This window comes from Ovis aries, chromosome 19 (genome assembly GCF_016772045.2).
Source record: "Ovis aries strain OAR_USU_Benz2616 breed Rambouillet chromosome 19, ARS-UI_Ramb_v3.0, whole genome shotgun sequence".
Taxonomy (NCBI): Eukaryota; Metazoa; Chordata; class Mammalia; order Artiodactyla; family Bovidae; genus Ovis; species Ovis aries.
In genome coordinates, this window is record NC_056072.1 from 44683403 (window position 1) to 44707601 (window position 24199).

The 24199-nt window shown below is 40.7% G+C and overlaps 1 protein-coding gene across 9 annotated transcripts in view; it reads left to right on the forward strand.

Moving 5' to 3' along the window:
- Positions 1-24199, forward strand: part of ERC2 (ELKS/RAB6-interacting/CAST family member 2) — a 1001656-nt gene that overhangs the window by 39230 nt on the left and 938227 nt on the right. For all 9 annotated transcript variants that reach the window (XM_060402360.1, XM_060402362.1, XM_060402364.1 and 6 more), the window contains exon 2: positions 437-1233. In XM_060402360.1, coding sequence (XP_060258343.1) covers positions 577-1233 — 657 coding nt within the window. In that variant the 5' untranslated portion in view covers positions 437-576. The remainder of the gene's footprint in view (positions 1-436; positions 1234-24199) is intronic.

A 24199-nucleotide genomic window follows, 5' to 3' on the forward strand; every position in this document is an offset into this window, starting at 1 on the left:
ATCAGAGTCACTGTCAGGCCACTTGTATATGAGGGTCACGTGCCTCAGATGGAGTATTTTATAGTTAAGATCTCTATGATACAGAATTCTATGGTGATTTTTCTGGAGGCCCCAACTATCACTTAGCACAGACCAAAATGCAAAGTTTCATTTTCCTAAGGAAAAATGAGCTTCTTTTTTGCTCTAAGAACTTTTGACCTTGCTTGGGTGCATGATGGGGTAAATTTACAAAATATTTAAATGTAGTTAGTAAAGTTTGGGGTCATTGCTATTTTTAAATAAGCATGAGTGTGACTATTATCTATCATTCTTATCATCAATCTATCATCTAGAGGTACACACACACATATACAAACATATTTTTGAAATATAATGCTGTTAATGGTCAGAGTTCTAAATAAACTTATTTTTGATTATTTTTTTCCTCATTTTTCAGATCTCTGTTTGGATGCATTTTCCAGTACAGACTATGAAAAGAATGCGGTGAAAATTCTGGCCAACGGTGGAAACATTGGCTTAATCTCCAACTTAATATAGCATTCCTTCTCTTCTGTAGCACCTCATAAGAAAAGAAAAATGTATGGAAGTGCAAGAACAATCACCAATCTGGAAGGTAGCCCTTCCAGATCACCTCGTTTGCCACGGTCTCCTCGTCTGGGCCACCGAAGAACAAGTAGTGGGGGAGGTGGAGGAACAGGCAAGACTCTGTCCATGGAGAATATCCAGTCCCTTAATGCAGCCTATGCTACATCTGGACCCATGTATCTGAGTGATCATGAGGGGGTGGCTTCAACAACTTACCCAAAGGGCACTATGACTCTGGGAAGGGCCACAAATCGAGCTGTATATGGAGGCCGAGTCACAGCTATGGGGAGTAGTCCCAATATTGCCTCTGCTGGACTTTCCCACACAGATGTCCTTTCATACACGGATCAACATGGTGGTCTGACCAGCTCATCCCATCATCACCACCACCAGGTCCCCTCCATGTTGAGGCAGGTAAGAGATAGCACCATGTTAGATCTTCAGGCCCAGCTCAAGGAACTTCAGAGAGAGAATGACCTCCTACGAAAAGAGCTCGACATCAAGGATAGCAAGTTGGGATCTTCCATGAACAGTATCAAGACCTTCTGGAGTCCTGAGCTCAAGAAGGAGAGAGTCTTGAGGAAAGAAGAGGCAGCTCGGATGTCTGTCCTCAAGGAGCAGATGAGGGTTTCCCATGAAGAAAATCAGGTAGGTTATGACTCATGTCAATGTTTTCAGCCTTGGTTTCTCACTGAGTAGTTGATGCTTTGCAGATGGTACCATGGCCTGTCCAGGAGAAAGTTTGGCATCATCAAGAAACCTATGGCTTAGTACATGTTTGACATGAAGACTACAAGAGGGCATAGGATAGATAAAGTTACAGCTTGTGATCTGCTTATTTGCCAATAACCCTTTCACGTTGTTGCAGAAGAGGGGGAACCACACCTCAATAGCTAACTTTTATACTTGGTTAATTTTGTTTTCTTTTTCAGTAGTCCCAAAAGCAGCTCAGATGTGCTTCCCCCTGAATAAAAGAAGAGTACACACTTTAAAAACAACAATTTAGAAGGCTACATCTGACTGGTGAATTGATTTTTTTTTTTTTGATGTACCAGCAACATTATTTCCTTCTAGAATGAGGGACGTTGGTTCACTAAATAGCAAACTGAAAAATATTAACTGGGATTGGATAGGACGGATTTGATATTATGTTAGAGAAACATGTTAAATTTTAACCTAGTCTCTCTACCTTTATCCATTCAGTACTAATTAAGCATCTAACTATGTGCAGGGCACATTCTTACTCTTTTTTGGTCCATCACCCATGTCATAGCAAGATGAATTTTCCCAGTGTCTACTTGTAGTTACACCATTCCCTTGCTTTAAAGCCGTCAATAATTACTTGTTGCCTCCAGAACGAAGTATACCTCTGACTAAGCCTGTAGCACCTTCTCCTGGAATGCCTAAGCCTGCCTTTGTAGTCTTATCTCATACCACCTCCTTCTATATCTGTGCTCCCTACACGCACTTCACTTCAGTTCAGTCGCTCAGTCATGTCCGACTATTTGCGACCCCATGGATTGCAGCACGCCAGGCCTCCCTGTCCATAACTAACTTCTGGAGTTTACTCAAACTCATGTCCATTGAGTCGGTGATGCCATCCAACCATCTCATCCTCTGTCGTCCCCTTTTTCTCCTGCCTTCAACCTTTCCCAGCATCAGGGAATGAGTCAGTTCACATCAGGTGGCCAAAGTATTAGAGTTTTGGCTTCAGCACCAGTCCTTCCAATGAATATTCAGGACTGATTTCCTTTAGGATGGACTGGTTGGATCTCCTTGCTGTCCAAGGGACTCTCAAGAGTCTTCAACAACACAGTTCAAAAGCATCAATCTTTCGGCGCTCAGGTTTCTTTATAGTCTAACTCTCACATACATACATGACTACTGGAAAAACCATAGCTTTGACTAGACAGACCTTTGTTGGCAAAATAATGTCTCTGCTTTTTAATATTATGTCTAAGTTTGTCATAGCTTTTCTTCCAAGGAGCAAGTAAGTCTTTTAATTTCATGGCTGCAGTCACCATCTGCAGTGATTTTGGAGCCCAAGAAAGTTACTGTTTCCCCATCTATTTGCCATGAAGTGATGGGACCAGATGCCATGATCTTAGTTTTATGAATGTTGAGCTTTAAACCAACTTTTTCACTCTCTTCTTTCACTCTCATCAAGAGGCTCTTTAGTTTTTCTTCACTTTCTGCCATAAGGGTGGTGTCATCCTCATATCTGAGGTTATTGATATTTCTCCTGGCAATCTTGATTCCAGCTTGTGCTTCATCCAGCCCAGCGTTTCTCATGACGTACTCTGCATATAAGTTAAATAAGCAGGGTGACAATATACAGCCTTGATGTACTCCTTTCCCGATTTAGAACTAGTCTGTTCATGTCCAGTTCTAACTGTTGCTTCCTGACCCGCATACAGATTTCTCAAGAGGCAGGTCAGGTGGTCTGGTATTCCTATCTCTTGAAGAATTTTCCAGAGTTTGTAGATCCCTGCATTACCACTTGGGAATTCCTGCACATACTCAAGATTTCTCACTTCCATTCCTTTCTGTTCCCTTCCATTAGTGGCCTTCTCAGCATCCCCTCTCCCTGCCTCTGTCTATTCAGTCCCAGCTAGTTTCCATTTTCAAATCCTACCTACACTGTGCGTGCTAAGTTGCTTCACTTGCATTCGATTCTGTGCAACCCAGTGAACTGCCAGGTTCCTCTGTCCATTGGATTCTCCAGGCAAGAATACTGGAGTGGGTTGCTATGCCCTCCTCCAGGGGATCTTCCCAATCCAGGAATTGAACCACTGTCTCTTAGGTCTCCTCCATCGGCTGGTGCATTCTTTACCACTAGCGCCACCTGGGAAACCTATACTATGAGGCTCATGTATATGCTGCTGTTCACAGGGGCTTGGGAGTAATACACACCTGGGATTAAGTCCCAGCCTCACCTTTTATTACCAGTGAGATAAATGCTAAGAGATGGGGAGTAGAGTGTTGTGCCATTTGGCTGGAAAAAATTCTCAAATGTCATTTACCTTTCTGTAGAAGCTGAAGATAATTCTAACTTGGCTAAACTAGTGATTCTCTGATACTTGGTCTTGATGCTGGCCTAATGAAGCTCTCTGCCTTTCTGGAGATCATCTGCTGACCTCCTATATGTTTCCTTGCCTGCTATGCCACTGGAGTCCAAGTGTTCATAGAAACATTTCTGATCTGTTTGAGAATCTGCTCTTCATTCTCCTTGTATGTGTGGAAAGCAGCCATCTTATCCTTTTGATTATCTGACAGAGCCTCCGCTGGTTTTCAGATGTGGAAATGTGATTTTTAGTTGGAACAGAAAGCTTTGTTCTTCATTCCTAAATCAAATCAGTGCCCTTCACTATCATTTCTGCTCTTTTAAAATGACTTTGCTGGTATGTGAAGTTCTGTTACTACTATGTGTATTTCCCCAGTTCTGTACTGATTTTCTTCCTTTTTTTAGTTGGTTTGGAAAAAGGTTAAAGCAGTTTAGGAATGATGCAAGAAGTGACAAAAGGTATAGAATCCATTTTATAAACTGTCATCTCCAAAATTACTTTTTTCTTATGATTTTATCATTAATTTTTTGTAAGCACAGATTACCTACTTATACATGTATGTATATTTATTAATGACATGATGTGCTAGTGTGCTAATATGTTATGTGTCTTCTATAACATTCACAAAGAATTAGCATGGAAGAGACAAAATAAAATTATTTATTAAAGTCAATTTTAGTGACATGCAAAACCTTTTTGTTTTTACTAAAAATATTTTAAGCTCCTTGTCTATTTTGTAAGGCATGGTTCAGTTTAAAGCAGGTAATATCCACAATTCCACTTAACTGTTCCATTTTGCCTTAAGCCAGAAACAAGTGAATATTTGAAGGTGCTTCCATTACCTTTTCCTTGTTCTGGGACCTAATATGATTACATGTTACCATGGTTTCTGTGGGTGACATATGGCTATACAACATATGACCCAGCGAAAGCCCCAGTATTAACCTGTTAGCAAACTGTAATTATTTTGTTTTTTAAAAATTTATTTATTGTTAATGGGAAAAGAATTGTTTTACAATATTGTGTTGGTTTCAGCCATATATCACATGAATCAGCCATAGGTGTACATGTGTCCCCTCCCTCTTGCTTTCTTTTTTTAGATGAAAAATATAAAAGGGGGGATAAGCATAGAGATTTTGAAAATTACTTGCAATATTAGGTAGTGTTACAAAATAAAGAATATGAAGATTGACAAAAAGCCAGTTATTAAAAAAAAATTGAACATCTCCCCCCAACCCCCTTGGAAGTATATCAGGATCCCTTTTAGGGGTATATGAATACCTGTTGGTCATAATAGGGTAGGTCCTGTTGCAGTGCTTAATAGACCTCAAATCTCAGTGACTTAACACATCAGAGATTTATTTCTCATTTACCTGAAGTATGAAGCAGGTCAAGTGACTCTTCAGGGCAGCTGTCCTCCAGGCAGTGACTCAGGATCCAGGCTTTCTGCATCTTGGCACATGGTTTCAAGAATTGCTACAGCAGAGAAAGAGGGTGCCCGGAGTTGGCACATTGGCTTCTCAGTTCCTGGGGCTGGAAGTGACACAAATACGAGGGACTGTGAGGTGTATTCCTCTTTTCCAGGAAGGGGAGAAGAGTCAGATATGAGGGGACACTAAGAATATTTACCAGTGTTTTTATGTTTCTCAAAGAGTGGAGCTAGATGAAATATAGTTTGGAGAACAGTCCAGACTTCTGCCTTTGCTTCTGTTTCTATTATTGCTGCTACTGCAGCCAGTAGACTTCTTTTGGGAGCTCACTATGTCCTAGGCATTGTGCTTAGAGCTTTGTGTACATTATCATGTTTTATGTTTGCATTAGTCATTTGAGGTAGATGCTAGACTTTTTTTCATTTTACAGATTAAAAATAAATGTAGAGAGAATAAGCAGCTTGCCCAAGTTCACACAGCTGGTAAGTGACTGAGCTGGACTGAGTGACTTAAGGCTTTAGCCTCTTTTATGCCAACATCTAAGATCTTAATTTATGCTTACTACCTCCTTCTAGGATCACTGAGCTGTGAATAGAATCCTACTGTAATAGAAAGATCATACTTATATATTAGATGGAAAAAATGAATAGTTCTGTTAGAATGATTCAGAATATAATTTAGTTTAATTAGGATTTTATTGTTAATTAGGAATTTATTTTTTTCCACAATTGGCTATTTAGGTTTTCTACCACTCACTATTTACCATGATTTATTATATTTTCCCTTTAGAGGAAAAAAAATCACAGAACCTTTTTCTATATGGAAGAAAAGAATGTAAAAGAGATAAGAAACCACAATCAAGTGTTCTTTATCCACAACAATCAGAGACTGCATCTACAAATGTAGTTCTATCACAGGGTGTTTGGATAAGTAGCATTTTGCTAACCTAAATTCAGGTGATTGAAAATGATTCAAATTGTGCTATGTGCATAGAAATATGAAGTAGGTCCATTATAGGTGGAGGTGAGGAAACTTGAATGCTCTTGTGTATTAAAGTTATAGTTCTGTGAATTTAATGATCACCAGCATAGACCTTGTACCCTCATGCAGTTATTACAGAAGGCTCCCATTCACCAACTCCTTTATAGTGTGTTCTGAGGTCTTTGTGGTTCTGTCATAGGAAGCCAAACCCAACTCCAGATCTAAGGGAGGAGGTTGAACACACTTTCTATATTGAAGAAAGTACAGACCTTAGAGCCAACGGACAGGTGGCTGTAACCAAATATCTTATGAATGAAGTATAGACACTCAGGTTTCTGGTGGATGTTTCACCCCATACTCTCTTTCCATTCATACTTCCTTGATTCTCTCCAAGGCCCTATGTCTCAGGCACAGATCTGCATGTATAGAAATACATTTGAGATACTAAGAATTGCAGTACTGACATTTGGAATCTTTGTTTTTTTTTTTTGTCAAAACTAGAGTGCATGGATGCAAAGTTATCCTTATGCTATCACTTGTGCTTTTTGCTTCATGATGTATTTTCTGGAATGGAGGAAGAGTGAGGTGGAGTCCCATGCTCTCATTGTCACACCTATAGAGTGATTTGGGTAGAAGTGAGGAGAAAAGATTTAGAGTGGATGTTAGGCTGCCACTTAAGATAGCCCCTTTTTGATTTTTAATGGCCTGTGGGGTTAGAGTGGATATTGAGAATGCAGCTACGTATGGGGAAGTTAAGTGACCCATTTTTTTTTTTTCTGTAAGATTATATAGTTGCCTTTTCTTTATAACTCCATTCTATTTACCTGTGTGATGGAGATGAGAGAGAGAAAACGTGGTAGAGAATACATTTTCAGAAAGTTCATAAGGACTTACATCTTGCAGTTTTGTGCATTTAAGTTATTGGTTTTTTATATACCTGAATTTTTTATGCTATTATTAACTTTGTATTTTTAATGGATTATTTTTCCAAACTAGGTATTCATAAAGTGATTTTTAGACATTTTTCTAATTTGTGCATGGCTGGTCAAGGATCTGCATGAATATTAATAGCATCAGACCCTGGGAGATTGTACTAGATCTAATATTTACTCATCTCATGTGTGCCAAAGTGGGACAAGGTCATTGGGAAATGTAACCTAAGAAGTGTAAGTAAACCTGTCTGGGGAATGTTATGGCTTTTAAGTGGTGGTTATGTGATAATTTCTATTTCTTGCTAACACAAAAGAAAGTGATCTACTCTCAATCAATATTAATATGGGTTTCTGATGAGATTTTGAGCTAGTTTCACATATGATTTATTGATTCTCATTTTGAGCCTGTAACTTGAAAAGGTCAAGATTGATCACACTTCCGTGTTTCTTTTATTATTATTTTTCTTTTATTTATATAACTGCAGGGCCATCTCAACAGAGGTCATTCAACTCTGTTCTAAATATTCATTTCACTGTGAGGGTCCAGATACAAAGAGTTGTACCAGTTGGAAGTGGGTGATGGAATTAACTCTATCTCCTGCTAGGAAGGTGGTGAAACAGCTGCATTGTGAAGGGGTGGCCATTGACAGTTAAATGCAGCTGCAATCACCTTGAATACTGAATGTCTGTGAGATCAAGGGCTTATTCCTGGAGAGTTAGGGTCCCATCAGTTTTGTGGGTGGGACTTAAATATATTCACTCCTGAGACCTGTCTCATCCCTATGTCTTCTTTCTATTATTCTGAAGTCCATGGATCCCCCAAAGCCCAGTTTCCAAAGTGTGTCAAGGGAAATTAAACTTTCCAAAGGGAATTTTCTGGCCAAATAAGCTTAAGACACAACATATGGGAGGGTGGTGGGAGGGGGGTTCAGGGTTGGGAACTCATGTACACCTGTGGTAGATTCATGTCAATGTATGGTAAAACCAATACAGTATTGTAAAGTAAAAAAGTAAAATTTAAATTAAAAAAAAGACACAACATAGGAGATAGTCCTCTCCTAGAAATTCATAATGCCGTAGGTTTTGGATTGGATTGTGTCCCACCCTGAGAAAAGATATGTTGGAGTCTTAATCCCCAATGCCTCGGAATGTGACTTTATAAGGTCTTTACAGAGATAATCAAGTTAAAGTGAGGTGATGAGGATGACCCTATCCTTACTGAAAGGGGAAATTTGGACACAGACATAGACATGCAGAGAGAGAGGACCATGGGGAGAGACAGGGTGAAGAAGCCAAAGAGATAGGCCTGCAAAAGTCCTTCCCTCCCAGTCCTCAGAAGGAAGAGACCTGCTGACACCTTAATCTTGAACTTCTAGCCTCCAGAATTGTGAGACAATATATTTCTGTTGTTTGAACCACCTAGCTTCTGGTACTTTGTTTTGGCAGCCCTAGCAGAATAATTAATACAACATATCAGCATGTGAAATGCTCTGACTCATGCAGTTAAAAATATTTATTAAACTTGCTTAACCTAGCAATTTCCCAAACTTACTTGACCATAAAACTTACCTTAAAACTGTATTAGGCAGCTAGTGTTGCAGTAATAAGCCATGTCTAACAAGCCATCCCCAAACTTACTAGCTTAAAGAGATAAGCATTTACCTCTCCCTTATATATCTACAGATTGACTGCAACTTAGTTGGGCAGGTCCAAACTCTGAGCACCAGGTTCTAGGCTGAAAGTGTGGTTCAGGTATGTTCTGCGTGTTTCCACATTCTCTTTGGAACAGCAGCTACCAGATCTTTTATCTTCTCATGGTGGATCACCGATGGCAAGTGTCCAGCCAACCACATAGACACATTTTAAAGCTTCTATTTGCATCATGCCCACTAATATTCTGTTGCCTAATGCATGTTATGTGGCCAAGCCCAAAGTCATGGGGTCAGGGAAATATATTCCCTGTAAAGCAGAAAGGGAGTGGAATGAATATATATAATATGTGTGTGTGTACACATCTGTGTATGCTTTGTCCAATATATATATGTGTGTGTGTGTGTGTCTGTGTGTATTTATATATATATCACTATCTGTCAGAAGTGATAAATAATCCTAAAACTGAGGGTATAAAGGCCGCAGTTGGGGAAAGGCTACTTCAAGAGCAGCTCTAGAATCCAGAGATTAAAGTTTGAGACTGTAAAGTGGATGAGCCATCTGTTGTGGTCAAAGGTTCCTTCAGTGGCTAGTCCTTCTAATATCCTAATGATGTCTGATTAATGGCTCACCTTCAGACTTCTCCTCTTCTTCCTCAAATAACTGGCCAATGTAACCCAAGTGGAAATCTGGGAGGTTCTAGGAAAGCTTGTATTTTCCTGATAAAGGAGTAAATGTCACCAGCAGTGCTCCTTTCTCTTTCTTTCTGTCTTGGGTGTCAATATGTTGCCTGTTAGTAATGATGGAAGGAAGGATGAGAAAAGCATGGAGACATATGTCCTGCCGTCTCTCAGCAGTTGCACCAGCAGCAGCAGTGGCCTGCCTCCAGACTTCTAGTCATGTGAGAAAATAAGCCCTAGTTGTTTAAGTCACTGCTGGTTGGGTATCTATTACTTGTAGCTCACTCAGTACCTTTCTAATTGATAAAACATAGAAAATTGGAATTGATAACTATTATTCTAATTTTTGGGGCTTCCACTGGGAAAATTCTGTGGCTAGAGGAGGCTGGAGGGTTACAGTTCATGGGATCACAGAGTCAGACACAACTGTGTCTGACAGCACACACACACATTCTAATTATCGCCAGTCATGGGCTTCCCTTATAGCTCAGTTGGTAAAGAATCTGTGCAGTGCAGGAGACCCGGGCTTGATCCCTGGGTTGGGAAGATCCCCTGGAGAAGGAAATGGTGACCCACTCCAGTATCCTTGCCTGGAAAATCTCATGGACAGAGGAGCCTGGTGGGCTGCAGTCCATGGGGTTGCAAACAGCTGGGCATGACTGAGCGACTAACACTTACTTATGATACCCATAAAAATAGGTGCATTTCAGTGATGTGAAATGAGACCCTAAAGGACCTTACACATTAGAATGAAAAAAACCTACTTACTAATGGTATTGGGTGATACTCCAAGTAGTGACACGAATGCTACTCCAAGCCTGTATAAGCAAAAAATGGACATTTATTAGTTCTTGCAGTGAATTGCTGGAGAAGAAAATGGCAACCCACTCCAGTATTCTTGCCTGGAGAATCCCATGGACAGAGCAGCCTGGTGGGCCACAGACCATAGTGTTGCAAAGAGTCGGACATGACTGAAGCGACTGAGCACGCATGCGCAGAGAAATTGCAGACAGACTCAGGTGTGGGGATTGAGATTGACTGGATGCAGGGCCTCAAACTGTAGCCGGACTTTGCTTTGTTTCTGGTTCTCAGTATCTGCCTCTACATGTGAGCCTTAGTTTCTCCTTCATGAGGTGGGTCACAATCGAAGAGATAAGAGATCCCTGCATCTTCACTTATCACTTAGAAAATTTATGGAAGGACTTTAGTCCTGCCTTTTTATATTCTTCCTTCAGGACCTAGTGAATGTGTGTGATGGAAAGGGACAGGTATGTGAGAAGAGGTTACTGTGGCTGATGACCTGTTAGAACTGCATGCATTAGAAGAGGAGCAAAGCTCTAAAGGAATTGAGATGAAGGGCAAAAGGATGCTCTAGGACAAAAACAGGTGTCCAATTGTACTGTCCTTACTCTCTTTCTCCAAATGTTTTAAGGGCTTGTGAGTCATATCAAGAGGGCTTCCCAGGTGGCTCACTGGTAAAGAATCTGCCTGCCAAGCAGGAGACTTGGGTTCAGTCCCTGGGATGGGAAGATCCCCTGGAGGAGGAAATGGCGGCCCATCCAGTATTCTTGCCTGGGAAATCCCATGGACAGAGGAGCCTGGTGGGCTAGAGTCAATGGGGTCACAAAGAATTGGACACAACTTAGCAGCTGAAAAGCAGCTGCAGCAAGTTGTTTCAAGAGCTCTGAGAAATGAAGAAGTCAGTCATATGTCATATCTGTGTGTAAGTTTTTTTCACTTTAACTCTGATTTGAAATGAGTGTATGTGTTTTGCCCACTTTATATAGCCACATGGATTTAGAACTAGGCAATATGAACTAGTTTTTAGCACCACAGTGTACCCTGGAATGCTGAATCTTAGAAGAAAAAAATATTTCATTTTCCATGTCTTGAAATCATCTTTATTAGCTCTACAGAGAATTGTAGCTTTTGTCTACCTTTCCAGAAAGGTGGAAAAACTTTGGTTCAGACTTAGGCAATGACCTACTTAGATTGAAGCCACAATCGTAAATGTCTTTCGTGGGTAGGTGAAAACTTCCTTTGGTCCTGAAGATAGATGAGATGGCACAGATCCAACACTTGATTTCTTTGTTTGCTGGAATGTAGGAGAATGATTTAAAGTGAACCATACAGCTTTGTTACAGATGTCAGCTGATTTTTGCTTCAGTAATCTCTTGCAGTCAGCTCTAGGATCAGCCATATGAACTGCATTAGTAGCTTTACAGATTTTTATTCCCAGGTTTTCTTATGAAAAACTTGGCTAATGGGAGGAAAATAAACATTCTTGTGCTAGACCTTGGGAAAATTAAATGACTTCCATCTTCTGTTTTCTCTCTGGATCACTTTATTTTGGTGATGGGATAGCAACAGCACACTATCAACCAAAGAAAACATTTTGGAATATTTTAATGAACAGATTATTTTGGTCTCACTTGTGCCAAAGGCATTTATGGAAACCAAGCTCTGGGAGAGAAAGGCAGAGGGAGTGGTCACCCCCAAAACATTCACTGCCTAATAAAATTCCCTATAGAAAAGATCCTCAGAGCATTTTAAGAAGCAAGTCTATGTTGACAGGAGAAAAAGTACCAGAGTGATTTTATCAGCCAAAGCAGATGGGTTGTGAACCTGGCCTCTTCTGGCCAGAGTGCAATTTTGGTTTCTATAATTAGTTGCAGGTGGAGCTCTTGTGTTCTTGTTTTGGAGTCCACTGACATCTGTGTGCAAATTCCCACCATCCCCAGTTGGCATTTGGACTCAATATGTGGTTTGGCTTTGCAGGAGTAGAGAAAATTATAAATCTATTTCACACACACACGTAGATAAAGCTGCTCTAAAGGTCAGGTTCTGAAAGCTGTGGAAAGCATTTCCAAAAGTTTGAGGAGTAGGTTTTAGGCAGATTGTGGGCAAGCAGCCAAGAACTAGAGCAGACTGACACACAGAATTCTGGGACGTGCAGTGTTTTCTCTCTTTTCCTGTGAAGCTAGCGTCTGATTGTTATCTTGGAAGTGATGAGCAACCATTTTGTTTTTTTCAGTAGGAATATTCTGGAGTGAAGAAGTATTGACTGAGACTGCTACTTTGTTGTTTAATTGCTAATTCACGCCTGACTCTTTGGAGCCCCATGGACTGTGGCACACCAGGCTCCTCTGTCTTTTACTGTCTCCCGGAGTTTGATCAGATTCATGTCCATTGAGTTGGTGATGCTATCAAACTACTTCATCCTCTTCTGCCCTCTTCTCCTTTTGCCTTTAATCTTTCCAAGCATCAGTCTTTTCCAATGGCCGCTCTTCCCATCAGGTGGCCAAAGTATTGGAGCTTCAACTTCAACATTGGTCCTTCCAATGAATATTCAGGGATGATTTACTTTAGGGTTGACTGGGTTGATTTTTTGCAAGAGTCTTCTCCAGCACTACAATTGGAAAGCATCAAATCTTTTGCTGCTCAGCCTTTTTTATGGCCTGTCTTTCACATCCTTACCTGACTGCTGGAAAAACCATATACTTGGTTTTTGACTATACTTCTTGTCTTATAAACTCATAACTGGGCTTGAATCATCTGACTTGGCACTATACATTGATCAAATTAACTTAGTGGTTCTGAACTGGGGGCAATCTTGCCCCCGAGAGGACATTTGACAATGTCTGAAGACATTTGGTTGTTGCAGCTGGGTGGGGTGTACTACTGGCATCTAGTGGATAGAGGCCAGGGATGGACAGTTAACATTCTACAGCACACTAGACTACCCCCGACCCCCACCCTTCATTCTCTGTCCAACAATATCAAAGGAGGCAAGGTTGAGAAACCCTGAGTTCATTGGTGCTTAGTATATCTTCATTTTTCCTGATACTTTTCCTATACTCAGTTCATTCACTTTGTGAAGTGATCAGAATGTATATATTTATGTAAAAATAATGATATAAAAGTTAAAACTTGATTCATCATTGTGAGGGAAAGAATTGTGAATGATGTCTTTAAAAAAAAGGCAAACAAAAAAAAAACCAAAACCTTGAATCTTCAAATACCTTGAATTTTTTTTTTTTAAAGTAAACATTTGGTAAATGGAGATCAATCTCATAATGGACAACCCTTTAAAGGGAATGAAATTTATTTTTTAAACTGAGTTTTTATGGTACTTTTGTTTCTATATCACATTGATCTTAAATGTAGGGGAAATAAGCATTTTTGAGCTCCTGTTATGTACCAGGTGGAGAAGGAAACGGCAACCCACTCCAGTGTTCTTGCCTGGAGAATCCCAGGGATGGGGAAGCCTGGTAGGCTGCCGTCTATGGGGTCACACAGAGTTGGACACGACTGAAGCGACTTAGCAGCAGGAACTTACTAGTTGCTTTCCATGTGTGTGAGCTCAACAGCCCTGCAAGACACGTGGCACCCCCATTTTATAAATGAGGAACAAGCCACAGAGAGATTAAGTGGTCTGCCTGAGGTCTCACCACCATTCAGGAGAGCTGGGATTTGAATCTCAGGTATGCCTAGATCCAAAACTGGTTTCTTTCCATCGTCTCGAAAGGGAAAACAACAACAGATTTGCTTGAAAACTAGGGAATTTGGTGCTGACATGGAAAATCTAATATGGAGTGTGAGTAGTAGTGTGCTGGCTGACAGTATCTTAAGGATATTGTCAAGGAGGTGTGCAGAAAAGATGGAAAGCAATAATGAGGAAGGGAACATGTTGCCAGGAGCAACAGAACCTAGAGGGCAAGCAGGAAGGAGCAAATGCATTCTTGTCAAGTGAATGAGCAGAGGAGAATGTCAAAGGAACACTTCTACCTTGGAAACCCATCCAAAAGGATGAGAGGAAGCAACTCCAGCACTGCCTAGAAAATTAAAACCACAGGTGGCAGAGGAATGAGACAGATTATCTCTCAGGATGCTCATTAAAGGCCTAACAGATCCTTTAAGGTGGTTTTAACTTTGACAAATTCACTGGGTCCACAAGAGAAGAACTACAGGGCTGGGGAAGCTCACTAAGACTGAGCAGGATAGCCAAGTGTTTTGGTGGGCTGGAGTTGAGTTGGTTGGAAAATGAGCAGAAATAAGGACAAAGTCAGGCTCTTGCTCTTTGATTTCTCTCTCCTCTCTTGATACCTGGTTTTATATGTTGCTTGTGAAACAGTGGCCAGTGAAGGAAAGCATCCATGTCTTCTCCATTTAGATGCTCAATAGACGCTGCTTAGTTTCTCTATTTCAAATTCAGAGAAACAGGAATCTTATTGGCACACTTGGAATCCAGAGCCTGTTCTCAATCCATCAGCTGTGGCCAAAGGAGTCATGGGATCTGTGCTCCCCTTTCCTTGCCCCACCCCCAGAAGAACTATGGAGAGTCTCTTTGAGAAACGCCATGATGGGTAGATTTTCTATTGGGGAGGCTGTGGGTCAAAGTGGTAAGGAGGAAAAGACAGCTATTCCTGGGAAATATGTTTGTGCAGTGTATAATTGGGAGCTTGCCTTAATTTCGTTCATGAGGAAGACCAAGACCATTCAAAGAAAGTTAACTACTGTTACCTCCATCTGTAACTAGCTATTTCAGTGGCCACCTGGAATCTTTTGAGTGTCTCATCCATCTTGTCAATCCCCGGTTCTGATTGTGCCCACTGAATAAATTCCAGAAGTAGTATTGACTGAGACCATGTTCATGCTATCTTATCTTAGTGAACACATACAACTCCTTTATCTAATGTCAGGTTACATCCTGTATGGAACTTTATTTTTATTTGTTTATTTCTTTATTTGGCTGTGCTGGGTCTTAGCTGCAGCATGCAGGATTTTTAGTTGCAACATGCCATCTCTTAGTGGTGGCATGTGAAATGTATTGAACCCAGGCACCCTGCATTGGGAGTGTGGAGTCTTAGCCTCTGGACCACGAGGAAAGTCCCCTGTCTGGAACTTAAAAAAAAATTCTCCATTGTCCATAAACTTCCTTAATCTTGTTGGACACTCGGGTCTCCAAATTGGTTGAAATTTTGGTGATAGTGTCTGTAGAGTTTTAGAACCAGGCGTGTTATAATCTTACATCTTCTAAAGTGTAACAATTAGCTTGAGTTCTAAAAAATTTTGACTCCTGAGTATGTAAGAAGTTTGAAAAAAAATCACAATTCACTGATTTGTCCCTTGGAAGAGCTTTCTGAAATATCCATGTGTAGCAATATAAAAGTTCCCAGTGAATTCTGAAACCAGTAGAAAAAAGTAAATATATGAGACTGAAAGTTGGATAGTGTAATGCACCTGATGACTAAATTTAACAGCTGTTCAACTTTAGAAATGTGTCAAATAAAATTTGCCTTCTCAAAGTTTAAAAATTTCTGTCTGTAATTTTAAGCTTTAGGGACCATGTACTTGCTGAGAAGCTTTCATTAAACTTTGTAATTTTCCTTAGAAAAATGTGCAAAATCTGAATTGTGCACATTTCTTCTCCTTATCCATGCTCTGAACCCCAGTGGCATCTAATTAGGGATATTTAGCTAAAGCTCTGTCTATATGTTGTGATTTAATGTTAAATAATGCACATGTATTAGGAGTAAGTAGTTCCTAGCAGTTAATGAAACAAATGAGCTATTGGCAGTATGAAACATATCTTTGGCTCACTGCTGTTCAATTTGTGCTAAGAAGTGGGGACCTGTGCCAGGATTTTGGTGATGGTTAGAGAGTGTCTATGTTGGTTAGAGTGGAAATCTGTAGATATATTGTACTATATTTACTAAACATATTCAAGTACAATCTACTAGAGGTGGTAGGTTTTAGTCTACCCTCAGGAATAAGTTGGAGCTTCCCTGGTAGCTTAGCTGTAAAGAATCTGCCTGCAGTGCAGGAGACACAGGTTCAATTCCTGGGTCGGGAAGATCCTCTGGAGGAGGGCATGGTAACCCACTCCAGTATTCTTGCCTAGAGAATCCCATGGACAGAGGAGCCTGATGAGCTACAGACTATAGTCATAAAGGGTCAAATGCAACTCAAGTGACTAAGCATGCATACGTGCAGAAGAATAAGTTACCTTGAAAGGGTTTGCATGGTGTTGGAAGTCATAATAAAGTATACGTTACATATTTTATTGAGGAGTTTTAGGTCATTATGTTTGTCTTGGGGTGCCAAAATTCCCAGTTCACCTCAGAGAATTCTATTTCATTTCTTTGTAATTGCAAATAACTCTAAGATGGCAAATTAAATCATGCCATAGTCATTTGTGATAGAGCACACACAAAAAAAAGATTTTGGTAAGTTAGAAAATAACATTTAACTGGGTAACACTGTGTTCCCAGTCACATTCTTAGAGCTGAAGAAGACTCTAAAGTAGTGTGAGATGCCCTTTCAGTCCCTTCACTGTCTCATGAAACTTAGGTGAGATTCACTTCTCTTTTTCCTATGTAGAATGTGAGTAAGGTGTTTTTGATGGATAGTTGACTCTACCTTGGAACCTGAGCATGAAGTTTGAACTAAGGAAGAAAATTTCTTGCTCATTTTTTTTTTAACCTTTCTGAGAAGAATCCTTGATGTGAGCATTCTCTCTTTCTTGTTGAAGCCTAGCTAGAGTCCAGGAGAGTGGGCACAGCATCCTCTCAATACTCAGCCAGTGTAGGGCTTCCGGAAGGGATGGGGAGGTAGGGTTGGGGAAGATATGGGCTCCTGCCTTTCTCAGGCAAGCATGTGAGGTCTATGAATCACTTTCCCATTTAGCACACCCACCTGACTACAATATGTTCCCTTGATAAGAATAAAAATGATCAGTGTAGCTCATAAAGTACTTCCTACGTGTATTCTAAATGGAATAATGATATTTCAAACCCTTTGCCACAGGATTCACATATGGTATCTCGTTAATCCCCATGGTGACCTTATGAATCAGGTAGTGTTAGTATTATCCTCATTTCATATGCAAGCAAGGCAAGGCTCAGAGGGGAGGTTACTTGACCAAGGTTAATACAGTTAGTGAGTGGCAGAGCTGAGGTTGAGCTCAGACAGATGAATTCCAAAGTTGGTCACCAAAGTCAGGGTCAGCTGAAGTATCAAGTGGCCAGCCCTGTGTTCCCAAGGTGATCTTAGGACAGGCATGGGTTTTGCCTTAAACAACTTGGAAGCCTATGTTGAAAAAGTCATTGCCTTTCCAAATCTCATCTAGGATTTCTGATTAACTTCTATGAGAAAGTTTCAGCTTATTGCTAGTCTTGAATGCCTTCTTGAAACACCTATTAGGTATTTCCTACCCTTGTTGTAGGATGTGCAGTGGCATTCATATGTGAAGCTTGCATTATAATTCTGGCAGCCACACTTATACCCTTTACATCTGACATGTTGCTTGTTCAGAGTTTTGAGAGCAGACTGGTAACGTGACATAGTGGGGCCTGCCTTCTCGGTTCTTGTTGGGTTGTTTTTGACAGTGACTGAGAGCACCAGGTTTGGAGATTAATTTCCTGGTTTCCACTTCCAGCTGTGGGACTTTTGGTAAATTTATTTTATCTGGCTGAACCTATTTCCTTACCCGTAATGTAGGTATAGTTATGGTACCTGCTTTACATACAAAGTTACTGCTATAAGGATAAATTTAATAGGATTTAAATTTAATTGGATTAAATAAGAGAGTTTATATAAAAATATTTAGCACCATGCCAGCACAAGTAAACATTCAAATAATAAATGATAATGATAACCATGAGGGAAACCAATTTGTGGACAAAGGCAACATGTATGGGAGTTAGAATGCCAAAGAATGCTCAAACTACTGCACAGTTGCACTCATCTCACACGCTAGTGAAGTCATGCTCAAAATTCTCCAAGCCAGACTTCAACAGCATGTGAACTGTGAAATTCCAGATGTTCAAGCTGGTTTTAGAAAAGGCAGAGGAACCAGAGATCAAATTGCCAACATCAGTTGGATTATTGAAAAAGCAAGAGAGTTCCAAAAGAACATCTATTTCTGTTTTATTGACTATGCCAAAGCCTTTGACTGTGTGGATCACAGTAAACTGTGGAAAATTCTGAAAGAGATGGAAATACAGACCACCTGACCTGCCTCTTGAGAAATCTTTATGCAGGTCAGGAAGCAACAGTCAGAACTGGATGTGGAACAACAGACTGGTTCCAGATCAGGAAAGGAGTACCCCAGGGCTGTATATTGTCACTCTGCTTATTTAATTTATATGCAGAGTACGTCATGAGAAATGCTGGACTGGATGAAGCACAAGCTGGAATCAAGTTTTCTGGGAAGAATATCAATAACCTCAGATATGCAGATGACACCACCCTTATGGCAGGAAGCGAAGAAGAACTAAAGAGCCTCTTGATGAGAGTGAAAGAGGAGAGTGAAAAAGTTAGCTTAAAACTCAACATTCAGAAAACTAAGATCATGGCATCTGGTCCCATCCCTTCATGGCAAATAGATGCGGAAACAGTGTAAACAGTGACACTTTATTTTGGGGGGCTCCAAAATCACTGCAGATGGTGATTGCAGCCATGAAATTAAGAGACGCTTACTCCTTGGAAGAAAAGTTATGACGAACCTAGACAGCATATTAAAAAGCAAAGAGATTACTTTGCCAACAAAGGTCTGTCTAGTCAAAGCTATGGTTTTTCCAGTGGTCATGTATGGATGTGAGAGTTGGACTGTAAAGAAAGCTGAGCACTGAAGAATTGATGCTTTCAAACTGTGTTGCTGAGGAAGACTCTTGAGAGTCCCTTGGACTGCAAGGAGATTCAACCAGTCCATCCTAAAGGAGATCAGTCCTAAATAGTCATTGGAAGGACTGATGCTGAAGCTGGACCTCCAATACTTTGGCCACCTCATGTGAATAACTGACTCATTTGAAAAGACCCTGATGCTAGGAAAGATTGAAGGCAGGACAAGAAGGGGACGACAGAGGATGAGATGGTTGGATGGCATCACCGACTCAATGGAGGTGAGTTTGAGTGAGCTCTGGAAGTTGGTGATGGACAACAGCACCCCTGTTGTGCTGCAGTCCATGGGATTGCAAAGAGGCAGACATGACTGAGTGACTGAATTGAACTGAGCTGATTGGAGTTAGAGAGCTGAGAAAATGGCAGAGAAATGAAACCAGAGCTATACCTGAAGACTATCTCACCTCTGGACTTTCTGCAATTTGTTTAAGCCCATTTGAGTTGAGGTTTACTAATAGCCCTCTGCATCTTGATTGATAAAGTCATAAATATTCAGTGCTCTTTGTCTAGAAGTTTAGTGGTTATAAAATTGAGTAGTTCTTAGCTCCTGCCATGAGACTCTAGTCTAGAGGGAAAATACTATACTCATAAAAATCTATTTAAAAAGACCCATAGAAAAGAGATGAATATTGTGCCTACCGTTAAAAGATACAATTAAAATGCTTTGAACTTCCCTGGTGGCTCAGATGGTAAAGTGTCTGTCTACAATGCGAGAGACCCGGGTTCAATCCCTGGATTGGGAAGATCCCCTGGAGAAGGAAATGGCAATCCACTCCAGTATATTGCCTGGAAAATCCCATGGACAGAGGAGCCTGGAAGGCTACACAGTCCATGGGGTCGCAAAGAGTCAGACACGACTGAGCGACTTCACTTTAAAATGCTTTAGCAGCCCAGAGAAGGAAGACTTCATATAAGGAAGGTGGCATTGGAGTCAGTCTTTGACAATGGACTAATATCCAAAGTGGTGGAAGGTGGGAGCAGGAGTGGATGGTGGGGAGTCTAGGCTTTCAATGGAGAGAATGGCCAGGAGAAACTAGATGGTCAGAGATTCATAAAGCATTGGGATGAAGGTAGGGCAAACATAGTTGTCCAATTATTGCACTTATGTTTAAAGAGGAGAAAGAGAAACTGGACCACAGAGATCACCTTTAAAATCTTTTCTGATTCGAGAGAAATATAGTGCTTATTATTACATGGAGGCACAGTATTTTGCTTCCATGATTTTTCCTATGCGTTCCTGGCACTGTGAACTCTGCCAAGGTACAACATAAGGATGAATTTAAGGCCTCTGTCAACATGCTCATTGCCCAAAGGGAAATGTGCTTACAGGCCAAGCAGACACTCTGTGTCTTTTGAATTGAGAACAGCCCAGTTTTTGTACGTTCAATGACTTGAGATGCCTTTTTGGTTACTACTGTGTGTATATGTATATGAGAGAGACAGAGAGAGAGAGACAGAAACACACACACACGCACGGAAATAGAGATAGAGAGAGAGAAAAGGGAGGAGTAGGGAGAGAGAGAGAGAGAGAGGGAGATGCCATCTCTAAAATGTCATCATTGGATGTGAGAGTGTTGCTATTTGCCAATGAGATGCCACATCATGATCATGGGAATATTTTTCCTTATTGTCTGTTATTCTTCCTCATTTATAGATTCAATGGAGTTAGAATATCCTACTCTTAAACTGATTCAGATGAGCTTCTTAGGGATGGCTAAGAGAGTTTTCTTGACTGAGTTATTGACCCTCTTAACTGAATCTAAGCCAGTTAACATTGTTTTGTGGATGGCTACTCTCAAGAATTTTGGACCATAACCAGACTTCTCTATTGGTTAAAAAAAAAGAAAACCTGGGGGGAGACTTATATTACATTTTTCTGGTAGGCTGCATTGAAATATTTTCTGCAGCATGAGATGGAAACTATAAATTTTTGTATCACTATAGGAAGTAATACGGAAAAAAAGATGAGGATGACTCCCCAGTAAATGCTATTATCTAAACTCTCAGGAAAGGCAAACTCTCAAGTTGTCCAAAGATCACATGGCTTCCATGTCTAGAAAGCTTTCCACATTAATCCAACCAAACTAGACTCCTGAGGACTCAGAGGAGGTGTTTGACTGATTGATTTTTGTAAACTTTGGCCTGTTTTGTTCATCTCTGTTTACTGCATCCATCTGCTGCATAATCTCTGTCCAGCTGAAACTCTTACAATGACACTTTAATAGTTTGTACCAAAGGAATGGCCTCTCATATCAAGCTCTCTAACTGTAATCTCTCCACTGGTCTTTAAATGTGTTTATGTACTTTACACTTGAGATGCCACTGCTGTCTCCTAAGGGGTTTAAACAAAATGATGACTGAATGACTGAAATGGATCAAGGCAACAGATACGGAATTTCCACCATGTGCTGGCTAGGTGCTCAGAGTGTAGTAATGGTAAAAAACTTCTGCCTCTATGGAGGTTACATTCTAGTGGAGGAAACGAAAGGAGTCAAGGTTTGAACTTGATCCACTTGGGAAGACTGAGGGAAAAACTGGATCAGGATGCTGGGAAATCAGGAGTTTGTGTTTTGATCATGTTTTGCTGCAAAGTCTCACTCATCCAAGTGGTGATACTGAATGGGGATGTGGGCTTAGGGGAATTGGCTTTTTTTTTTTTTTAACATCACAGAACTGGTGAGAATGGATATTCAACTGCAGTGGGTTGCTAGTGATAATGTTGATTTTTATACTTTTCTTGCAAGGAACTTGGTTTTGAAGAGTGGTAATTGGAGGAGATGCAGAATTTGGGAATCTCCCCCCACCAATGTGACACATAGTTGGCCATATTTCCTACTTTAGAAAGATGGGTTATTAGTGGAACAAAGTCTGAAAGAGGAGGGAGAGGGTGGGATCACCCTTGGGCAGGTGGTGTTTCTCTTCCTGAAACCCAGAAAGGAGGTGGTCAGGAAAGATCCAGATAAAGAGACATTAGTAGGTATGGAGTAAAAGAAGTAAATTTTATCCTAAGGAGAATAGGATAACAAAAAGAGAAAGCTCCAGACTAGGAATTAATTTAGAGTTGACTTTGATGCCAAACAGGATTTGCTGTTGGCCAGATTACCTCCTTTCCCTGGACCTTTTTTTCCCTTGAGGTATCACTGTACTGAAAAACAAAAAAGTCTCAAAGGCTTATGTTAGTTGAAACATGTCATAACTCTAAGGCTGCTCACAGTTTTTCAGGGAAGTTAAGAGTGCACTTGTGGCAAAAGGGAAAAAAAAGAAGTGATGTTTATGACTCCACAGTGAGATCTGATGGGAGATGGGATTAGGATGAGGCAGGTGTGATTGAAGCAGGGAAAGATAAGATGTTCTGGAGGCCCAGTTTGATGTGTTGGTAGCTTTATTCAGGTGCTGGTGATGGGGTGATTTGTTTGCTGTGGGGTGACCCAGCAAGCCCATTACTCTCCTTGGTGGAGACAGGAGCCACCAGAATTTCCTAGGAGAAATTTTACAAGTAAAGGCTAATTTTACTTTTGCTGTTGATGGCATTTCCCAGCTATGTTAATTACTATTCTGGTAGAAATGCTGCAGAAATATACTCTGTGCTCCCTAAAGTGCAGAATTGCTGAATGTTCTTGGTCACTGAGCAGACCCTGTAGATCCAAACCCAGAGCTTGTTGTTAGGTTGTGGTTGTCTTAGGTGGGACATGTTTCTCTCCATGTTGCTGTAGTCTTCCCCTTGGCTGACAAATATATATCCTTTGTTTGAAGATGAAATGAAGAACATACTCACTTTCAAGATGTTAGTCAAATAGGAGCATCTTTTGGCCTCAGAGTCTTCGGTGAAAATCCTGACTCCACCAGTGGGAGAGGGTATTGGCATCATCTAAATCATTTTTTTGGATTCCAGGAGTTTCAGAACTACCTACACAGGATCAGAACTGGGTAAAGATCTGGTTTTGGATATTTAGAGTAAGAGAAATAGGTAAGGCATATCAGGCACCGATTAACTCTTAAAATAATTTCAGAGACAGTTGACATGATTAAGAGTGAGGTGGAAGTCTGGTGTCCAGCCTGGAGTAAAAGGGATCATGTTTCCCAAATGAATGGAATAAATGGGAAGAGTGAACTATTAAAAATTCACTATAGATTAAGGTGCTGCCCCTTTATGCTAAGAAGGCAGATGCTGAGATTCTTTTAGGGAGTTTGCTTTGCAGGAGAGGAGCTGCCTTTGTTTGCTTTTCTGATGACTTGGATTTCTACAGCTGCTCGTAGTTCTTGAACTTCCTCAAAAAAGTACAGGCGGATAGAATTGTGATGAAATCAGCATCCCAGCACTACATTTCCTAAGGACACTGTTAATTCCAATGGTATTTCGCATGATTCCAGCAGCTGGCTTGGATTTTATATTGGGATATGTGACAAGGCGTGTGGTGTGTATGCGTGTGTGTGTGCGCGTATGTATGTAGGTAGATCTGGTGTTATAATTAGAGTAGGCAAACCATTACAGCAGATTGATGGTTATTTGATTTGTGAGATAAATTACTTTAATTTCCCCAAGTGTTTCTTTTTCTTTGTACTTTTAAAATCTACAATATCATTCAGATGACTAATAGGAACATTATTCTTTGAAAAAACATAGCTTATTATACACATTTTCCATCAGCAAGTAATATGACTTTGTTAGGAGCTGGGTATGATTTTGGTATCTGAATGCTACTGTTTTTTCTGCCTCTCTCCAGGGTCTGATGAGGGGATCTGATCATCTAAAGACTAGCAGTCAAAGGGAAAACAGAATATGGCTTTAATAATCCCTGAGGATGGACTCAGTATCTCTCCATGCAGGGATTTTTTGATTAGGTGTGCGAGCTTACTGTCCCTCTCCACCAGACCCAAAATGGTCACACTTCTGCATGCTGAACCCAGGTAGCCACCGTGCTTTCAGGGATATCAGGTTAAGCAAGAATAGAAGACTTTGGTGTGCTTACCACATGAATACCCAGAACTGAAAGAGTAAGGGAAGGTGGACAGGGCCCTGTCCTGCAAGGCAGGGAAAGGCACTGCCTGCCTTCCTGGTCCCCGTGGCTAGGGAGCTGTGTGGATGGCAGATGTCTGAGAAAGTGGTGTTTCCAGGAGTGGTCAGGAATGGGAGAGGAGGAAGCAGATGGGAGACTTGGGGCCAGCTTTCCCTACTGGGGCTGCAGAAGTGG